The 22,340-nt window shown below is 37.2% G+C and overlaps 1 protein-coding gene across 3 annotated transcripts in view; it reads left to right on the top strand.

Moving 5' to 3' along the window:
* The window catches only part of EFNA5 (ephrin A5), a 277,269-nt gene that overhangs the window by 2,201 nt on the left and 252,728 nt on the right, over positions 1-22,340 (top strand). Inside the window, exon 1 of one of the 3 annotated variants that reach the window (XM_082380118.1) lies at positions 212-1,410. The exons of the other annotated variants lie outside the window; for them this stretch is intronic. Coding sequence (XP_082236244.1) covers positions 1,256-1,410 — 155 coding nt within the window. The 5' untranslated portion in view covers positions 212-1,255. Of the gene's footprint in view, positions 1-211; positions 1,411-22,340 lie in introns of those variants that run through there. 3 annotated transcript variants of the gene reach the window in all.

The following is a 22,340-nucleotide window of genomic DNA, read 5'->3' as shown; positions in this document are numbered from 1 at the left end:
AGACTTCGCTTCCCACCCGGGCAGGCTGGCCAGCATCCCGATCCAGGCGCGGCGCTTGGGCACGGGGAGCCCTGGGTGCAAGCCGCCAGGAGCTCCCTCTTGGAGCGTGGCTGCGCAGGGACTGCGGGGAGAACCCGCTAAACATCCCCAAAGTGGTTTTTTTTTTGTTGTTTCTTAAAATTTTTCCTTCCCTTTTCCCCGGTGCGCTCAGAAAGCGCACTGGCTGGGGGACTGGGAAGCGGAAGCTTTAGGTTTATATTTTCCTCTTTAACTGCGAGGAAATCATCCGGCCCCTAAGTCAGTCTGGTCCCGGCTCTCTTGGCAGTAGAGAGGCTTCTCCCACCTCCTCTACCTCCCGGTGGGCTCAAGGTGCCAGAAAGTTTGATCTAATGCCGGGTTACGTCATGCTTGCGGAGCTAGCTGCTGGAGTTGGCCGAACCGGGAGGTGGGAGCCCTTCGTCCGAAGCCTGGCAGTGTGCAGCCGGAGGAAAACGCGCGGTTACCTGGAAACGTTTTTCGGGCGCTTCCGAAGCCAGCCGAGTACGCGGAAACCTAGAGATGGGCGCCCGGGGCCGCCCTAGCGCTCCTGCTGGACCCTGGCTACCTGCCTGGGTTCCTTGTTCACGGACCCTGGAAGAGGGGTACGGGTGGGGTTGTCCAGAGAGCCGGGCGGACCCCTCCCGATCCAGAGCAGGTCCAAGCCCTACTTTCTCCCGGGCAGCAGTCGGCCCCGCTGGGCCCATATTGCTCTGCCTTTCTGGGACCGAGGACAGCTTCCAGCTTCCAGCTGTGGGCTGGTCTCGGTGCCCGCCGAGGAGAAGGGAAATAGCATCGATTATACCTAAAATCCCAGGGTTTTCCCTGGGCTGGCGTGGAAGTTGGGAGAAGAAAGGCGGAGGCCAAGGGAAGAGTTTGTGGTTGCTGCGCGCCCAGCGCGCTTGGGGAGAGGGGGCTGGTGGGCGCCTCTAGTTTTTCCTACCTCCCGGTGGCCCTCTCCGCCGGCCTCCCGCCTTCCTTTGTTATGCTGGCATAGGAGGGATTCCCCCGCTCGAAGTAATGTTCTCTCAGCTGAAGATGGGCAGATTTCCCTACGAGCCGTACACCGGTTGCCGAACGAGGATAGAGTTCCCCCACCCTGCTACCCCAGGAAAGATAGTCACACCCAGGTAGCCCAAGTCCTGATTGCATCGCTTGGGCCAAGTGGAGACATCCTTCAAAGTTTGGTTTAAAAAGTCTCCTGGAGGTGGGTGGTGGGATGGGAAGCTATTTCTTCTTTGACATGCCACTTACCGCTATTAGGAAAAGAGAAAGAGAAGCCATCCTGCCAGAGGAGATGCCTTTTATTAAAGCTGACAAGACAAATAGAGCAAGCTTTCCAGTTGTGATGGCGTTAAAAGCAAGTCTCATTATGTTGGTTGGTTTTATTCCCCTTTGGGCTTTTTTAGACAGCATATTCGAAACAGAGGAATTTATATTTTAAACTTTAGTGCCTTATCAAATAAAACAACAGTGAAATTGGTTAGTTGAATTTGGGACATTTTGCTCTTGCTTGTCTTTTGTTTCCCACTGCAAACTTCACAGTGTAATCTTTTTCTCTTGGTATTAATTTATTTGGGTACTTGGGTGTTCCAGTCATCCTGGGTTAAAACAGAAAGAATCAGCAACATCCCCACTCTTACCCCTCCTTCTTAATCTGTCAAACTAGTCTGAGTTAGTTTGAGGACATTTTATCTTAGGTTATCTCTGTTTTATGCTTTTGATACTGTTGTTTGGTTTGAGATTAGCACATTGATTTTTGTCACAGGTCATGTTTTTTAATAGATCTGCCCTGCCTGCGGAAAACTCTTCTGCTCAGGATGGCATGGTGTCTTTGAACCTGCCCAAAGTTAATCTGTAGAATTTTAAAATACCAAGAATATTCTCAAGTCAGTATTTCAATTTGAAGTTTGTGGAAATACCTCTCTATTTGATCATTATCAATTTGATAATGTTCAAAAGAAAGAATCATGCAACCCCCACCCAAAAAGGATTCAGCTCTTAACTTTAGTATTTTTAGGGATTTGTGGGTGTGTTTATCTTCATATGTTATCACAGTAAAACTTACTTTAAAAAATAATATAATTTTAAAACTAGGTACTGGTAGGCAGATTTATCTTAGAAATGTGGAATAAGACGGTGCTTTTTTGATGAATGAAGAAAAGTCAGCTTGGATGTATTTAAAAGGAGCCAAATGCAAAATAAGTAATTTAGAAATAAGTTTATCACAAAAGATAGTGAAAAAATATTTTAGAAAATTTGCAGGGGTCTACTAAATTTTAAGTTTTTAATGTTTTACATTTTCTTTTCATCTATGCTATCATTTTGTAAAGTAAGCTAACCATGCCTTTTGGTTTGACATAAATCCTATCTTTTAAGATTTTGCTAAATTAATAATATTATCAGAAGACTTCAATCTTGTGGAAAAAAGTAGAAAACTTTAATTGCAACTTAAATAGACTTTAAAGATTTTACTCTTAGAAGAAGAGTTCAGCGGACACATTAAGCTGGTAATAAATGGATATTGTGGCAAAATGAAGTAAATATATTTTAGCTTATACTACTGTACTTCATTTGAAATTATGTTTAGATAAAATTAAAATTAAGTATTACATCTTGATCACAGGATTTAAATATCTTATTTTGTAACTTGTGTAGTCATAGGAGTTTATCAGCTGCATTGAGTTTCATTACTGACTGCTTTGGTAACAGAAGCGTCCATAGATCTAAGTTCACAGAGGAAAAAAATGTAAAACTTACTTGCTGTCAGATAGTTTTGCTGTTAGAATCTGTCTTCCCAAGCATTCACTTCTGGGAAATAGATGTTTAATTTTTAAATGCTGATAACTTTTTAATTGCCAGTATTTATTGGGCAGTGGACCACACTGATTTTATGTATTGACTTGCTACAAATCTCTAAAATAGCAACTGAGACCTAAGAGTCTGAATAAAAATATATGATAACATTTTTGTAAATGCATCTTTCATATTTTAAACATTTGAAAAGTTGTATGAGTTTCACCTAAATCGTGAGAGTAATAGAAAGATCCTTTTAATTTTATGCTCTATTCTGAACCGGCCTGTTACTAAGTAAGTTTGAGTAATGAAGATCCAAGTCAAGGAGAATATAACTATTGATAGAATATTTGTGTCTAATTTCTTTAATAATGGAAAAAGCTTTTAAGTAACTTTTAAAAGGACTTCAATAATAAAACTTCCTTTACATTCTCCCTTAGTAGCTACGCTTATAAAGGTAGAGGTGACTCAATATTAAGAGTATGCCGCTTAATTTGAAACATGCTATAAACAGTTTGGTGCTTCCAAAGAGAACATACTTTCAAATGCTGTGTATGTTGAAAAGTTCTTGGATTCATTTGACCACTTGCCAAAATGATGCTGGGATAATTAAACATGTCTCCTACTGGTTGGCATTAATAGATGGAATAGTAAAATAAAACAGTGGCAAATATAACTAGCATACTTTAAGAGTACCGATTTTCTTTATTTAGTACTTTGCTTCTGTTAAGGTTTGAGAATCACCAATTTAAAATGTTATTCTCTTATGGGAAAAGATATCCCTGTAATTCATCTGGGATTTTTTAAATTTCAGCCTAACCATATGTTTTCTTTGGACTTGTAAATTAAACATTTCATGTTAGAGTAGCAGGTAATTGACACCATTTAGTTTTGCAAACATGTAATCTTGAGTTGTGAAAGTGATGTGAATTCTAGGTCAACACTCCCAAATCTTTCAGGCAGTATAGGTGATATGTATGTGACTAAGTAGAGAGAAGTAGTAACATTTTTCCCTGATCATATAGCCCTTGCATATTTTTCTCTTTCAAAATTCACTTGTTTCATTAAAAAAAATCTGAGCTGCCAGTGTTATATATATATACCAGTATACCAGTACTGTGCCTTTTCCACCGACAAATGAAATAAGTTTGGTCTAAATCTAAGAATTTGTTTTGAGGAAAGATGGAAAGTTGATCTTGGTTTTGAATGAGTTGTATCACCAACCCTGATAACTTTATTTTTGAAATTTTAAGTGTTGTAAATAATACTTCATATATTAGAAACAAAAGTTCTTCAAGTAAAAGACATTACTTAGAATCTTTTAACTTTATTAACTCTGAACCTCAGTGTAATGTATCATTTTATTAGATGTAATGGGATAATTTTGTTATTTTGATATTTATATCAGAATTTCATAAACATCTGCTTTAAAAATAAAGCAGTGTGATGAAAATTTATATCCACTGTAGGAGACCTGAAGTGTTTTTACCCTTATCCATTTGTAGGAGACCTGAAGTGAATTTTCCCCCTCTTACCCTTTGTTTAATCTAGAAATTTGTAGAAGAAAAGTGTGCTTCTTATTTTTGGCCGATTTTCCATAGAAGTTTGAAAGCAAAATAAGCCATTGAGATGTTATGTTCCAGTGATTTTATACATTATGTTATGTATTCGTAATAAGCTATCAGAATAGTCAACTGTCTTTTTCTTAGGTGACTGGAACATCAGTGCTATTTGAGGCACGCTTGGCTGTACAGTGTGAGACCAAGGTCAATATACTCTTCATGATTAAAAGAATCAGAGAGAGCCTTCAGTAGTTCATTACTCCCTGTTCGTTGATTTTAGTGGTATTAACTAAGCCATTGGCTCACTGAATGAATATCTTGTTGCCATATGTGTTCTGGCTGATAATCAATAGCTCTAGAGGCTTCCACCTTTGAAGACTGAGGATCAGATTTGGAGGGAGCATTTAGTTATTTGGGGGCAAATTAACCTTGTGAATTTCTTGCCATTTAATCTTGTAAGGTGCCTCTGAGGAGGCGTTTCATTGCATTCTGTCCACTGGCCTGATTTCCTGTTGGATGGGACAGATAAAGATGAGCGCCTCCTCTTCTCCCCCTGTTGCTATGAGCCAAGCAAGCTACCAGCTTCATGCTGGGCCAAGAAAATTAATGAATACAATTAGTCCTTCAGGAGTCCTGGCCTTTGCAAATTTAGAAGTATATGCCAAAAGAATGTACCTTTGAGGAAGAGAAAACATTGAAATAGAAAATGAACAAAACGTAAGAATATGTTAAGAACAGAATTTTATGTGAGGGTAACATTTGGTTTATTGTTTAGTTTTTTTTTCTTTGTCCAATATATATCATTTGATTAATAGTTTTTTAAAAAAGATGCCCTTCAGCCCTCTTCATTTCTTGTGTTGGTTTTGAATAACTTCCAGCAGTTATGAGAATTTAAAAAGCTATGATATTTTATCTTAGATAATGAACCACTCTATGTTAACTGATGCCATATAGTCAATTTTCTTTTCAGAAACAGTATACAAACTGTTAAAACAGCAGCCCTGATTAGAATGTCTGTGTTGAAAAGGAAGCTTGTATGTCTCTAAGCACAGTGAGGAAGGTCTGGCCACTTAACCCAGGATGCTCAGTCAGGACTAGTCTTCTAAACCGAGAAAAAATTGCCTCTCATCATTTGTGACAGATAATACCTTCATATTCAGGTATAAAACCTCAAAGAGGAGTGTAAGAAATGAGATATTAATATTCACTTGTAGTAATTTTTCTTATGATGGTGGTCTTAGACAGCTAAACATCAATAAATTATTGTCTCTTTTAAGGGCCTGATTTATATTATTAGATTTATATTTTAGTCTGCTTCTCAACCTATACCCTGAGCTGTTTTGTGGAAAAGTTTCTTGTGATTAATTTGAACTTCCAGTGTTTCTGAATGGGATATTACTCACTACCAGGAGATCTGTTTCCTCTGGAATTTGCCCGCATTCATGTTTTCAAAATTGTCAGTTATAAACAAGGCAGCATAATGACATAGAAGAACTTAGTTTAAAAGTAAAAAGTAATAATGCAGGTTTTTCTGTATTACAACTATTATGCCTAGTTTTGAGCATAAACAAAAAATTTTCCTTCTATTTTACTATTCTTGATAATCTATACTCCTTATTGTACTCTGAAGGGTTTATTGTGAACTACTGAAGTCTCTACACTGTTTTCTAATCTGAAATCTGTGTAGATGGAAACTCTTTATTTTTAGGCTTTTGAATATAGTATTCAAACAGTGAGCCATAGATTTCAATAAAACCATTATTTTAAAACCGTGAAAACTTCTCCTTGAGTTAGCTAGTTGCTGGGAGACGGTAGTGTACTACAGTGATGGTTAGCTCAGCTTTCATTCAGGTAGAATTCTATCATTTTCAATAAGGAAAAATAAACCTTTGTCGTCTTGAGAAACATCCTTCATGCAATTGACAGTTGACAGGTTGAAGAAAATGTTACTGTCAGGTCTTATTTTCCCCTCAAGTGAGAAATAAAAATAGTTTTGAGTGATTTTTTAAAAAAAAATCTATTTAAAACTTATTTCAAAATGGAGGAAAATGTTTTTAGTTTTTATGTATATGTCACAGAGTTAATCTGCCATTTGCTTCAGGGAAGGTCATCAAAGTGCAATCCCAGGAGAGGTTGTCTAACAGCTAAGTTCCTAGGGTATTACCTTTGAAAAGCCAAATACAGTTGATTTGTTTGTAACAGGATCTCTATCACTGGGCATTTTATGATGGAGTTCTGTAAGAGTTATAAGATATCAATATTATTCCTGTTAACTGCTTATCAAGTGACCTGATTTTTGGGACTGATGATCATGATTCTGATACGAAGGATAATTGGGAATTTTGGTTTTGTGATATCTCTATGTATATGCATTGGACAATCACCTTATTAGCACACAAAGATCAAACCTTTAAAAAAAATTGCTTTGCTATTAATAATTTTCAGTAACTGCACAGAGTAATCCGCAAATTTCCATGTGGAAGTGCATGAATATATACTTGGAGATTAGAAAAAATATACCAAAGTTCTTGTTTCTTGATTTAGAAAAGCTAGTTTTTTGGCTTTCAGTTAAATCAGCGTTTCTTTTCTTTCCCCTAGAAGCAGCCATCTTGTTTTAAGACCGATTTTACTTCTTTCATGAAAATGGTCCGGAAATGAATATGGACGATAGAAAAGGACTAAACCACTTTGGGATCATTTTGGCAGGGCTCTATATTTAAAGCTCTATCTTAAGTTATTGTGAGCTCACTAGAATGCTATCTTCTTGTATATAGTTGACAAAAAAAAAGGGTATTTTAACTTAGTAATGATATATTTTAAACCTAGGCATATTATATTTTCATGTTAAATATTGGGCTGTACCATGTTTACAAATGTTTTCTCTTGAAGCTTATAATTTATTGTTAATTTCTCAGTGATATATTAGTAGCCCCTATTATCACCCCCCCCCAAACCCTGACTTCCCTTTTCTGACTGTACTAAGCAGTCCTTTTTGTTTGTTGGTTGATATTTTTTTTCCAAATTGCACAGCGTTAGCAGGAATCTCTCTCTAGTAAGTGGTACTGATAAAAATATAGTTACCTCCAAAAATGAAGCGTTTGGGGTGCTTTAAGAAGCGTTATATGAAGCCAGAGCCTTTTTGGTCCCTGGAATATAGGCTCTCACAATCTCATTACTAAACCATTCTTGTGGGTTCTTATAGAAAATTATTTTGGAAGTAAATTCATATTTGTTTTTAAAAATTATGAGAGTATACTAATTGAGACTGTTATATTTTCCACCATGTTTTGTATTTCTGGATACATTTGGAGGAACATGTGGTCTAGTAAACTTTACCAAAAATTTATACTACACTTCTTGCCACTGCATCTGTTTGGTGATGTCTGGGAACATTAGTCTCATGTACTGAAGTAAAAACAGAACGTCTTAAGACTAATTTCAAAGTAACCTGACTCAGTCAGTCTGATTAAACTGGGTACAAGTTGAATACTACTTATGTCACAGATTGCTTCAGTTCATTAGAAGTAGAATTTTTGATGGTTGCAAGTACAATGTAAAGGAGATAAATAAAATACATGTTTTAAGATCGGATATACGTCTCATGGACTTCTCATTAAAGTCCAAGTATGAGTGAGTTGACAGTTTTTGTACCAAAACGCTTTCCTCTGCTATCCATCATCTGTTTTTCTTTGACTGATGGAGAAGACTAAGATAACCAAGGGTTCAAAATGACCTTTTTGTTTTAAATGAACTAACAAATACTTTTGTTTTTTCTTCCCGCTTCTAAGGTGTCAGAATATCCATTCTAGTTTTATTAGTGATTTATTTATGTATGTAGAAACTATAATTCACAATTAGCTCTTGCCTCTTACTATGAAAATACATATTATAAAAGTAAATGAAAGTATTTTCTCCTATTAAAAATGCAGTTTTGTGGTTTGATGCAGTCATGGCTTATTTTGGTTGGATAATTGTAGTGCTAATTGTTATCTAGATTTTGATGGTGGTGGGCATGATACTTGATGTTGTCTGGTACTTAGGTGCCGGCAGGATATACGGCTTTGTCACATTTGCCTAACTTTATTAATATATAGGGGACTTAACCTTTCGGTTAAGTTATTTTTAATGGTATTTAATCATATGGAGTCAAATGGGATTAGGGAGAAAAGGAAAAATAATTCTAAATATGGGGAAATTATCTTTTGTGTTTAACAATTAGGTTAAACAAAGTGGGAGCAAATGAGCCTAGTTCCCTTCTATTGTTTCAGGGCAAGAAAATACAGACAGATGTCGGAATGTGGAAGCTGTGACCTCTGACCCACACAGCATGGCCACTGCTGTGGCACACAAGTGTCCTGAGCCACCATCGTAGCAGCACTTTTTGAAGTGACTGACACTTGAGATGGAGAACCTGAAACTGATTCTGTAGCTATTTGTAGCTCTCCGAAATCTCAGTCTTTTTAGCTGCAATTTTAAGTTCCTCACCTTACCTTTTATGAAAAACGTTTCTTTGTTTGGCTCAGACAGTGCTTTTGTGACTTCTAGAAGGGGTCTCTATCCCTGTAGTCACTATCAATCTTTTCCTCCCAATAGATTTATTCATCGGGTTGGGATAATGGAGGAAACTCAGATGTATGGCTCTGCTGCACCAAGTATTTATCTGCTTTATTTAGCTAATATGTACTTTTTAAAAGACAAATGAAAGCAGTGGTTTTGTGAAGGCCCTTTCTTTTAGTCTCTGCTCTGCAACCTCGCCAATAACCCCTGGGTTCAGACAGACCATTAATGTTTTAGATACTGTGGCATTCAGTATTTTCTTCATATATTTGTTTACTGTTACTGCTGCAATAAACTTTTATGCCTATTTCTGTAGTTTTCTGGCAGGGGCTCCATTTATTAAAATTTAGTGACCCAGCACTAAGAAGGGTACAGTTCAAAGAGTGGTGCTCCTGACAGGGTTTTGTGTCAAACAAGAGAAAATAATAGGGAAATGAAAGCTGCCAAAATGTGTCTCCCAATTACTAATTAATCAGGCGAGAAAGGACCTCAGTGACAGATCTGGTGTCTGCCATGACAGCAACCTGGGGGATGCCTTATTTTAAATACTGTATAAAACAAATTGAAGTAAGCCTCAGGGACTATAGCACCCAGATATTTGATATCACAAGTGTTCATTTTTTTAAGTCTGTATAAAGCAAGGCAGAAACCAAAATTGAAACTGAATCTTTGTATTCTTCACTGATAGTATCAAAACATAAAGCTATTCTTTATGTATTTTGCTTATTAATAAGCAATGCCTTTATTCTTATGAATATTTTAGTACAGATATAATAGTATTCTTGGTTTTAGTATTGATGTAGCATTGTATACATACTTTATCCTTGATAGAGACTTGGGAAAAAATTAAAAATTTTTTCTATCATATGCCTGTCATCAATATTTTAAGCATGACTATAATTGAAGAACAAAATTCTCCCCTCCCCTGGAAATATATGTTTTTGCTCTCCCAGAGGTTCCAGTCTTTTCTGGCAATGTTCCCACTATGGTTGCAGAACCCATAATTAAATGCCTGTTATTAGTTTATTTTTTCCATAGCATTTACAACCTAAAAAGAAAAGGGTCTTGTATGGAACTATAGCTGTCAGGGGAACAATGAAAACTTATTACACACTCTGCTATCACTATTGTCGACTATACTCTCGGGAAAACAACAACATGACAGAGTGTGTGTGTGTGTGTGTGTGTGTGTGTGTCTGTGTGTGTGTGTATGTATGTATGGTGGGGTGTGTATATGTATACAGGATATTCCATATGATTATATACATATGGGATCAGACATATCTGATGGCTTAACTTAAAACTCTGGGTTCCCTGAAGCAAAAAAAAAAAAATGTATAAAGGACAATTGAATTCAGTTAATTAAATAGAAAAAAAGCAATTCTTTATTGGGGAAAGTATTCCTGATTTAGTATCCGTCCTTTAAAATATGGCCTAAGAGAGTCAGCAATAATCATGACTCTGAATCTCTCATTATTTTGAGTATCATTTTGGAATAGTCCTGTTACCAGTACATCTATGCTATTAATGTATTTGATTATTTACTGTATAATTATCTCTTTCACAAATTATTTCTTTGCTTTGCTTTAGAGTTCTGTGTTGGTATCTGGTTATTTGAGGACTGATTACTTAGTTTGTTTATTATGTATATCTCTCTGTCACTGTATTTCTCTTTTGATGGCTTTGGCCATTTCACTGTTCAGTAGGTGGATTTGAGAAAGAAAATAAAACAAAAAATGATGTTTCTGAAACTTATAGCAGCTTTCGTATGAGATTTGGTAAGAAAAGACTTTGAGGCTATTGAATAACTTGAGGTTTGGAATCAGTTTCGGATTTTAATCATCCATGCCATTCCTGTTCTCTGGTACCATGTAGAATCAGGACTTGGCCCTATATAATGGTTTCCATTACTACTTCGATTTCTTGGGTGAATTCTCCTTACTGTATTTAAAACTAGAGCCAAATGGGCGAATTCAGAAATTATATGTTGATTTAAACTTAGTTTTCCAAAGTTTTCACATTAAAACAACGTTATAGATAAATATCTAACAGTAGTAATGTATTCCTATATTGAATATCTAAAGGTTACAATTGATAAAATATTGAGTGATACCTGCAGACCCTGAGAGGCACACAGTGGATTCGGAGATGCATAAGACAGCATCTGTACCCTTAAGGAACTTGCAGTTTTGTGTATGTTTAAGAACTGTATACACATAATCACAGTGCAAAGTAGAAGATACTCTAAGAAATGTTCACGTATGGATTTATTCAGCAAATATTTATCGAGTGTCCACTGTGGGCCAGGTATTGTTCTGAGTACTGGAGATATTGCAGGAAACAATATATAAACAACATCCCTGCCATCATGAAGCAGTCAATTTGCGATTTCTAGATCATTGCTTTTCACACTCTAATGTGCACACAAGTCCTCTGAGGATCTTGTTGAAATACAGATTTTAATTCAGTAGATCTGGGGTGGGGTCTGACATTCTGCATTTCTAGCGAGCTCCCAGGTGGTATTGATGCTGCCGGCCCATGAACCACAGTTGGAGCAGCCAGGTTCTAGATGGATCAGTGGGGAGAGAGATTACTTCTGGTTTCTTATCAAGGGCTCTTGGTTGTATTTGCCCTGAACTTTCTGTATAGTTCTACAGTTTCTCAAGTGGCTTAGTATTTGCCTGAGTGCAAGTTATTTGTCTTAAGACCTGGTAGTCTTCATTTCTTGCGACTTTACCCCAAATCTCAGACAAATAAAATAGATTTTTACATTGAGGTTTATGCATCATTAAAATACACCACTACAAAAGTAACAGGCCAGGGATTTTTTTTTTTTTTTTTAAACTTTGGGTTTATTTATTTATTTATTTTTATGGCTGTGTTGGGTCTTCGTTTCTGTGCGAGGGCTTTCTCTAGTTGCGGCAAGTGGGGGCCATTCCTCATCGCGGTGCGCGAGCCTCTCACCATCGTGGCCTCTCCTGTTGCGGAGCACAGGCCTCAGACGCGCAGGCTCAGTAATTGTGGCTCACGGGCCCAGTTGCTCCGCGGCATATGGGATCTTCCCAGACCAGGCTCAAACCCGTATCCCCTGCATTGGCAGGCAGATTCCCAACCACTGCGCCACCAGGGAAGCCCCAGGCCAGGGATTTTGATGTAAGTCTTGCTCTTTATGGACAAATCTACTGGAGTGAAAATATTGCCTTGGTCCAAAAAGTTTAAGGAGGATCCTGTCATAAATGTCTCAATATATTTGCAAACCCTCCCCAGAGATATTTTCTATGGCAATGCCAGAATTACACCTCAGAAACAGATTTTTAACACTTTCCAATTGAAATCCATATGGTTAAATGAACCTCAAATGTTCATCTTACATTCAGCACAGAAGATGACTAACAATTTTTCTGCTTCCACTGGCAGGGTTTCTTGTGGATGACTTTAGGAGCCTACACTTCCTTGGAGACTTGGGAGGAAAACAGCTGTCTGCTCTAAAATTCCATGATTCTCGTGTCCTTAGTAATCTTTGTTTCTATAGAGTCTCGGTAATATAAAGTCTATAAATACGCTTCTGTTTTTTTCACAGCATATATATCATTTGCTTTTGCAAAACAATTGTGTGATGCTTGTAGTCACAAGTAAAGGGTGGAACTAGTTAAATTCAGATTACTCTGCCTGCTTACTTGTTGTTCCTCACTCTTTGTGTATAAATGCAATATTCCCACTCTCCTAAGTGAACTTGAAAGTCTTTGAAAGCATAAGTAGACTTACTTAACCGATATACCTCTATGGAGCAATTATTAAAAGGAAGATGAAACTGTTTGCCTGTAGACCAGCTATATTTGTATGAAAATAAACCCAGAGAAGGGAAGGATGGTGAGCACTCTTAATTCAAATATCCTTTTGTTCTTAATAACGATTTTACCAATACTTTTTTATAGTTAATTATCAAACAGAAGCATATCTTTTCATTTTCAAATCCTTGGCAAAATGGATTTAATTAAAATATTGTCTAACTTTTATAAGAACTATGAATATTATTAAGAATAGTAAATCAAGACATGTCTGTTTTGCTTGGTTTTTGTAGGTTTATGTTTATTCTCCTTTATTTTTTTTAAATTTATTTATCTTATTTATTTATTTTTGGCTGCGTTGGGTCTTCGCTGTTGCGTGGGCTTTCTCTAGTTGCGACGAGCGGGGGCTACTCTTTGTTGCGGTGCGCAGGCTTCTCATTGCGGTGGCTTCTCATTGCGGAACACAGGCTCTGGTGCGCGGGCTTCAGTAGTTGTGGCACACAGGCTCAGTAGTTGTGGCTCGTGGACTCTAGAGCACAGGCTCAGTAGTTGTAGCGCACGGGCTTAGTTGCTCCACGGCATGTGGGATCTTCCCGGACCAGGGCTCGAACCCGTGTCCCCTGCATTGGCAGGTGGATTCTTAACCACTGTGCCACCAGGGAAGCCCCTATGTTTATTCTCATTATGGTGTAAATAAGCGTCTGAGACAGTGACTTTGAGGTGACACCCACTTAGAGTTTCCAGTTTTATGATTCTCATAGATAAAGAAATTCGAGAATCTTGTGTGACTATGTGTGAACTTAAGTAGTTCCTAAAAAAGAAGTATGCTTAGAAGATTATTAAATTTATAAATAGGATATCTTTATTGATTAAAATGAAGTCATTTGCATATCTCTAAGGAATGGCTTTGTTCAAAATGGAGTTAATATACCTAAGATTTGTGGTCATTTCCATGTTTAGATAAAGCAGAAGATACTCAATAGTTCTAATTATTGTTTTGCCCCTCTATTTTTTAAAAGGGAAAATAAATACATTGAACAGTTTTTATTTAGCTCAAGGCTATTAACAGTGATTTGTCCTCAGATTAATAGGTTGTAACCAAGTTCTTTGATATACTGATATTTCTACATTTACAGATTGTTTTGACTGCATAAAATAAAGGCATTGAATATATATACTTTTTTTTTGTTTTGAGTTTTTATAATAGCAGCTGTTTTGGATAAAAGTTTGAATGGGTTTGGGTGTCGTCTAGGCAAGGCTCAGAGAGTAAGATATTAAAAATCCTATGTCAGATTTGATTTTTAAATTGTCTTTGTTAACATTTTTTTGTTACATTTCAGATCTAGTTAAATTTCAGCTCTAATTGAGTCTAACTGTGCCATTACATTTGTAATGATTAATTTTGAACCTGTTTCTTCACCCTAACAGATAAATGGGTGTAATCAAAATGTCTCCTTCAGATCTGTGAAAATTTGAAGGAAAGTATATCTGTCGCAGGATTTTTAAAAAGGTTATAAAAATTAGAGTAGAGATTGAGGGGGCCACCTCACTTTGCACTGATGCATCTTACTGTATAATTCTATATATTCTTGTAAGTTGCGTAGAAATACAGTCTTACAAATAAAATTTTATTTTCAAAACATCATGGAAGAGCTGACTTTTTAAAAAAGATCAAGTTGTCTTATTTCGTAATATATGTTGTCCCTGATAGATATGATTTATGCATTTATATAGGATTTTCTTTTAAAGGAATTCACATTTCAGGCTTTATCTTGTGATTTCTACATGAGTAATAATGTGTGAAGAGTGACACTTGAGAGGCAAGTCAGCTAGGACCTTCTTCCAGAAAGGAAATTTGGATCTCCTCGTGAAGTTGTTGCCCTCTCAGTTTGTCTCCAATATATTGTTTCCTCTTTGACTTCTAAAACCCTGATATTCTGCTTTGGACTTCACAGGTGTAATGAGATATCTCCATCTCAAAGGAGAAATTAATGAATACCGACACCCTTTTGGAGAATGCTTGTATTTCCAATGAGGAGCTTGTTGAAACAAATCAGTTCCTGTCTGGGGCTGTTCCTTTCAGGCAGCCCAGCTGTCCCTGGGATCCTTGGATTCTTCTGAATCCTACTGCCAGAAAAACAGGGTTTAGCCTCTTGACGCCTTTGTGCTTAAAAAACTCCTGTTACTGACTGCTTTTAAACTTAGTACATATTAATTATACACACATTGATGTTAGGAGCATAAATAGATCGTAACAGCGTCTAGCTAAGAGAAGAGACAGAATTTGTCAAGGAACACATATTTTAATGCACTGAAACCTAAGTTTCTTTTAACACATTACTGTCAAAGGGCCACTTACCTGTAGAATTGTCTGGTGGTTACTCAAAGCAGGTTTTACTTCATAATGTGTATAGCTATTCAGGAGAATAGCAAGTGTGCCTGTTACTTGTTTAAAAATTGCAATTGTATACTTACATAATTATTTTATAACATTTTACTCCTGAAGATATAAACCTCACTTAAGGCAAAAAAAATGTAATTCATAAAGGAAATTGTCAATGATCCTTATGTGCTGTACCCAGAAATTTAGTGACAACTGAGGGCAGCACTTGGCCAGTAGCAATAAAATATTGAAGTTAGTATTAGCAATACCAAAATTATTTGAAAGAGAACTGGTAACTCTCTATAACTGATTTCCCTTAAAAGTTCAGTGTTTTAATATTTGGAATTGCTATGCTCACCAGAATATCAGACTGACCTTTTTTACATTTGTATCATTTCATACAAAAGAAGGCTTCTTTTGTCCTGCTAAATTGGAAGTTAAGATTTGTCAAGGGAAGGAGCTTGCTATGAGTTTATTTCAAGCTTTAAACTTTGTAATTTTATGTTACTTGGATTCAGTATGATGAATGGTTAATGGTTACAATCCCTCCTGTGTTTCCAGGCTTCCTTTCTTGGCAAAAGGGTAGTCAAGAAGTTTAAATTTTGATGACTTACTCACTGACACTCTGTATTATTAAAAAAATAATTCTTTGTAACTCTTATATATCAGTTTAAAAATATCAGCCAGAGGCTTCATTTCAGCTAGGCTGACTTTGTATTTTCTTTCCGTGAGCGCATGTTGATTGATCAAATTAAGTGTATAGCAATCTAGGAATTCCTTAAGATGTGGCAGTAATTGGATTGAGTTGCATTTTAATTATTTAGCTTTTATTAATATGGTAAATATTGTAGTAAAGATTAGAGCTGAACATATTTCAGTGCATTTGATGAATTTAAACAAACATGATAGAACAAGCCTATCCTAATATACCTAACCTTTTATCTCATATATTTTGAGGAAGGGTGGTTTGAATTCTCTTCATACTCTTTGTGAAAGCCAAATTATGTCAATGTATTTTGCTTGTTTAAAATATAGACAATGGTGAACTGCCCTTTAATACTAGGTCATCATAAACTAGAATTTTTAAGTCTAGACAGTTGTAAAGCCTCTTTAATTTCTCTCCTATTAAAATTTTTGGATCATCTGACTGTCCTTATGGAAATATTGTAAAATGCGAATGGAATGTATAGTTAGGTCTTTAAGCAGAAACAATGAAGTCTGCTTATCGATTTGAATGGAATAATGAGCATTATAATTGGTTATGGCAGACAGCTATGAATTTCTTTCCTCAGGTATCTAACTGAAATCTCTAGTAATTTTATATGGCCTTAATCATTTTAGTAAAACTACCCAACTGTCATTTCAGGTTAGTTTTATGACAATTGACTCCTTAAAAAAATAAAATTAAACCAACTGGGCAAATATAAAAATTTTACAGTTAAATAGTTTTATTTTCAATAAAGAGAGTATCTCTATATTTACATCAACAAAAGACTATGTAAATTTATGGGAAAACTCCATTGATTCTAATGTAATATTAGAACCACCTCCCTCCGCATCCCACCTCCCACCTGCCGTCCCATAGAAAGCTACTGTCGCTGGTGGGAAGAGAGTGTTTGTGCCTTGTTTTTTTTGGTTACTCTCTTCAAAGCCGCAGATCTACCTTCTCAATGTCGCCAAGCTAGCAGACACGCGTACTGGTATTTACCATAGCACGCTCTCGATTCTGGGTGTTTGGTAATCACAACTTCTTTTTTGGACACACTTGAATTGGTAGTATACGTGAGATCTGGTTTGGGAGTCAGCCAAGGAGTTTGGACTCACTTCCCCTAGGGCCCTCGCATTGCCCTTCTGGGCAGAGCAGGCAAACACTGGCAAGCTTTGAGTGGTTGATCGCATCAGGGCCCTGTTCACAGGTATACAGGGGTCACAGTAAGTGGATTTGCACCGCGGCCTAATACGGAGTTTTAAGACTGCAGTAATCAGTGTTGGAAGACGATTGGTTTTTCTTGTTGTAAGTTGCTAATTAGTATCGAAAGTCTAACCTGTTTTGTTGAACTGCCTCCCTTTTTTTCTCTGAGAAAGTGGTTTGGACAGTAATCTATTTACTCTGTCTCTACAGCCCTCTTCCCTCTTGTTAAATAAAATCTAGAAACCTCTGGGGACTCCCCACTGTTGAGTTCTGCTTGGAAGGAGCTTTAAAACAGTGGCTCTAAACTGAAGTAAATATTGACTGGGTCTGGGGCTGGCTGAGGCCTGCTCAAAGCCTCCTATTGTTCTTGCTTAGTCAGCACTCCAGAGCCAGCTCAAGTATGCATGTGTTAGGAGGAGAAGAAAGGCCGCACAGGGAAATTAACAGGGCCCACAGCTGAACTCGTAAATGCACCATATAGAGGAAAGAGAAGCTGACTACAAAGCCAGCAGGAGCTTATGCTGGGTTACAGAGAATTTGGGAGACTGGAGTGCCAAAACACTCTCTGCCCTCTTTCAGAAGTTTAAGGTACATGGAGCTATTGGTCTTGGTGGGTCCAGCCCTTCATGCCAGATGCTGTGTTCTCAAGGGCACATGAAGTGTAGCATTCTGGTGGAGTTGAAAGAAAGATGAGGGGTGAACCTGGATTCCAGACTAATCCTTCTCCCTCCCTGATACCTGTTCTGATGCTTCTGTCAGCCTTTCCAACTTCAGCTGTCATGTCGGATTACACACTCTCTTGGGTCTCCTAAGTGCTTCGGCATCCCTGGGGTATCAGATGGGTGATGGAGAACCATATGTCATCTGAAATGCAACTTCTGAAGTTCTGAAGAGGAGATGTTCTTATTTTATGAAAAATTGAAACTTTATTTTAAAAAAGGAAAATTAAATCATTTAAATATGGAACAGATTCCCTTGTTTAAAGTGGAGTACTTTGAGTAAAAGCTGACTGTATTTTTACCATTCAGTTCAAGAACCCAAACAAACAGCTGGCTGACTTATGTTTTAGTAAAAACCATCCCGGTACATTTACTAACTGGAAAAGTAAACATCCTTAAAATGAAATTCTCATGTGTCCTGACTGCAAAGTGATTTTTAATAAAGACACAGTAAAACCACCAATAGCATATTTGGATTGTTGTTCATTATGACTGATACTGTAAACGTCCCTACATCTTAATGCCTGGTCTTCTGTGACATTTGATGTGAACCCGTCAGTGCTAAAGACCACATGCAGGCAAATACCAAGACAATTAGAAAATTCATTAATTGTCAAGGCAGTGATCAAAATGTTCTGCTTCACTCAGGCTAATAATGAACAACAAACAAAGAATGTCACAATAAAGCATGGAATGCTATGGACAGAGAGAGAAAGCACATCTGTTCAGGGTATCAGGAACTACTTGCTGGAAGAGGAATAGTGTAGATTAGGCCTTGAATGATGGTTATGATTTTAATAGAGATGGAGACAAATAGTAGAAGAATATTCCAGGTATTCATAACAACAGGAGTAAAGACTTGCTGGCTGTAACTTTGTAGGTGGATTTGGGGGACGTGCAGAAAGCAGTCAATTCCGAGCGAATGAGATCTGGTGGAAGATCGGAAGCTTGGGCTACAATGGGTTAGCCATGTTGCAGGGTCTCACTGTGAGGCTTCTAATATCAAGGGGGAGGGCCATGTATAGCAATTATAATATACATGTTCTCATGTATATTATAATTCTGCACTGTTGTGTGTCTTAGCCGCTGTTTAATTGCTTTGCAAATATAACTGAATACCGGAAAAATCTGAAGGTCTCAAATTAGGCTTGGTTTATAAGTGGTTAGGTGGTGGGATGGTAAAAATCAGGGGAGTTTTAATATTTCCAGATGGAACCTGAGAGTGCTGTATCACATCTAAATTATTTCTCTGATTTATGGATTGAGCGGTTGTTTTCAAACTTCTTTTTTAGCCAAGAAACATTGTTCGTAAAAATCTTGAGCAGAAAACTAACATATAAAACAGAAAAAAAGAAAAACAAAAAGCATCAAACAAACATCAGGCTGCATTTAGGAGAGATTGGGGTCTGGGGCTCCACCCACCTCTGGCCCCAGGCTCCTGAGAGGCTGTGTGGAGCTCTTCAGGCTCTTTGAGTCCCTTTTCAAAACCGCCAAGTAATGCCTTGGCGGTTACTCAGAGGAGTGCAGGATGATTCAGTTTTGCCTTTACAGGCACAGAAGTGCTCCTATGCCCTTCTAGAGACAGAGGTATTTCTGAATAGCTCCCATTTATTGAACACTTACTGTGTACCAAGCACAGTGCTTTACAGACTTCACAATCATTATCATGTATTTAATCCTGACAACACCTTTTATGAAGAAGGAAATGTAATGGTCCTCTTTTACAGATGAGAAAACTGAGCTTTATATACTTTGACCTTGGCCAGTAAGTGGCTCTTAAACCGCTTAGCTGGGCTGTGTGGAGTGACACACTGTCTAACACAATTAGTGAAATGTTGAAAGGTGACCTTGAAACAGAATTTTTGAGGAGGCGCAGTGGAGAAGAACGATAGAGACCATATGCTAATATGAAAGGAGGGTTAAAAATGCACACTTATGTTCCCCTTTGTTGAGCATTTAATGGATTGAGAGGTTGCAAGCCGCAACTGGTACACCTACAGCAGATAATTAGTACCACCCACTGGAGGTTAAATGTTTCCTTGACTCCTTTGGAGCTAATTGTGAGGCTGTGTGTATACATATACAGCGTGCATTGTATATGAAGAATAATCGGACTGGTAGGGAATTCACATGCCAGCTAGCCCTCTTCCTCTGCATTCGGGTAAGCTTGATTCTTGAGGCCTTGCCAAAGTACAGTGCAATTTTTTGAAGAATTTTAGGAGAAATTCTAGAATTCCTTGAATAAAAGCTTGAGTTTAACAATCATATCGTCAGGAAATTTTTCCCCTATATTTCATTTAAATTCCTGCACTTTCAGTCAGCTTTGATTTACATAATAACAATACGAATTTACTTTAAAAATTTTAAATGCAGCTTTTGCCTACTCCACAGTAAATACATCCTGAGCAAGAAACACGTGTTTCTTAAGCTATCGAGAACAGCATATGAATGCCTGAATTGACTCTATATTCTTTTGTGTCCCAAATCCCGCCCCCCCGACCCCCCCATCTTCCTCCCCTTGCTGTTGCTTCCTTTCATCACAGGAGTTTTTGCCCTGTAGCTTAACAGCCAGTAAATTATTCCTGATTAGTTTCAAAGACAAAAGTCTCCTGATAGGATGTGGGTAGATCAGGTTCCCAGCTAATCTCCAGAGAGACAACATGGAGGGGAAGAAAGAGTTTTGGCACCTTATCCGTTATGGACATCTGCTTTGCCAGACTAAACCAGGTCTTTTAGTTGAAACGTGTGCCTGGAAACATGAGGTGATTCATCGCCCATGCACAGTCCTTTGTGCTTCTGCACTGGAAGTTGTTACCCTTTCTTCTTCTTTAGTGAATATGAATAATATTGGCATATGGACAATACTGTAGTTGGTGTACACTATCTGCATCTTTGTATGTGTTCTGTTCCCTAGATGATAAGACTCTTGAGGTCAGGATTGTGGTTTATATGCAGAAGCACTCTATACAAGGTCTGGCCCATGATGGTTAAGAATCTGAGGCAGGTCCTGGGTATAATTCTCAGCTCCTCCACTAACTAGGTGCTGTGGGCCTGGACAGGTTACTTAACCTTTCCCCGCTTCACCTACCTCATCTGTAAATGAGAATACTAAATGTATTTATCTGATAGCGTTATTGTGGTGATTAAATGACATGTTACATTAGAACAATTCCTGGCACAGAGTATGTGATTAGTAAATGTTAGTTAGCTACTAATAAATACTTTTGCATGAATTTCTTTATTTTCATTATCTTTTTATGTACAAAAAAATCTTATAATGGTTCAGAGACATATTAAAGAGACAGCATTGACTAACTTTGGAGTCTGGGTGATCTGGGTTCAAATGCTGATTCTCTTCCTTAACTCTGAGTTTCGCTTGCGTAAAATAGAGAGGATGTATAATTTGTGATGATCCAGTGAGAAAGTAAATGCATGTAAAATACCTGCTGCATAATATCCTCTCAGTGAAATCTAGGTGTCATTATTAATTTAGAGAATCATTTGAGTATTAACCTAGGAGATACATTGTCTGCCCATAGATTTTCTCTCTTCATTTTCCTGCCTGTTGCCAAACGTTGTGGTAACCTAACTGAACTCGTGTTAATTGTGTGGAAATTCTCCTTTCTGATTTTTTCAGTTTGAAAGATAAAGTAATATCTTTTCAAAAAAAAAAATACTAAGGCCTGGAGTCAGGTGATGTGGATGTCACTGGTTTTTTTGTTTTTTGTTTTTCTACCAACTAGATGCTTGACCTTAAGCAAATCACTAAATGCTCCAGGACTCTTGTTTTTCATCTTGACAACAAGGTGACTGAATTAGTTCATCTCTTATGCTAGAGCATCTGACTCAGAAGATCTGAGATGTGTCACTGCTTTGACACTACTTAACTGTTTGACCTTGGGCAAGTCACTTAACCTTGGTTAAGTTGAGTTTCCTCATCTGTGAAATGAGAGGATTGTTGTCCTCTGGGAGGTCATTGTCAACTTCATTTTTGCTTTATTAGTGCAGAGGAACTAATACATATGTATCTACATGTCTAAACTTTTGAAGAAAACACACACATGATTTTTTGTTTTTTACTTTCAAACTTTAAAGATTAAAACATTTTTTTCTGTGTTACTTCTAAACATGAATTTAAGGATTTATCTGGAAAACCATCCTGAAGTTACGGTTAATCAGTAAGAAAAATAATGTACAATTTCAGAGCTTTGGGTATATGTTTTATATACAAACTAGCCAATCCACTCTCAAACAAGTTAATGAATCCAATCCTGAGATTTGACACAGGGAGACTTTGGCGGAATTGTATCTGATTAAACACCCATTTTAATTTGGTTCTAAAAATTAAGAAGAGTTTTTAAGAAGTGTTTCAAAAGAAGAAAAAGAAGGACCTAGAATTAAAAAAATATTCTTTAGTTCACATCTGTAAGATCTAAATCACAAGTTGATTTACTGAACTGTTTGGTTTTCATTTGTTTTCCATTGGGAGGAGTTATGAAGTAGAATAGGAAAGACTTTAGAAAATTGGGTAAATGTATAATAAGTATTGGAACGCAGAATACAGTTGTACAATTTAAATCTTTATCA

The sequence above is a fragment of the Balaenoptera borealis genome (assembly GCF_965194805.1).
Source record: "Balaenoptera borealis genome assembly, chromosome: 2".
Lineage (NCBI taxonomy): Eukaryota > Metazoa > Chordata > Mammalia > Artiodactyla > Balaenopteridae > Balaenoptera > Balaenoptera borealis.
The sequence above is the reverse complement of the archived record's forward strand: the minus strand, read 5'-3'. Positions and strand labels throughout refer to the sequence as shown.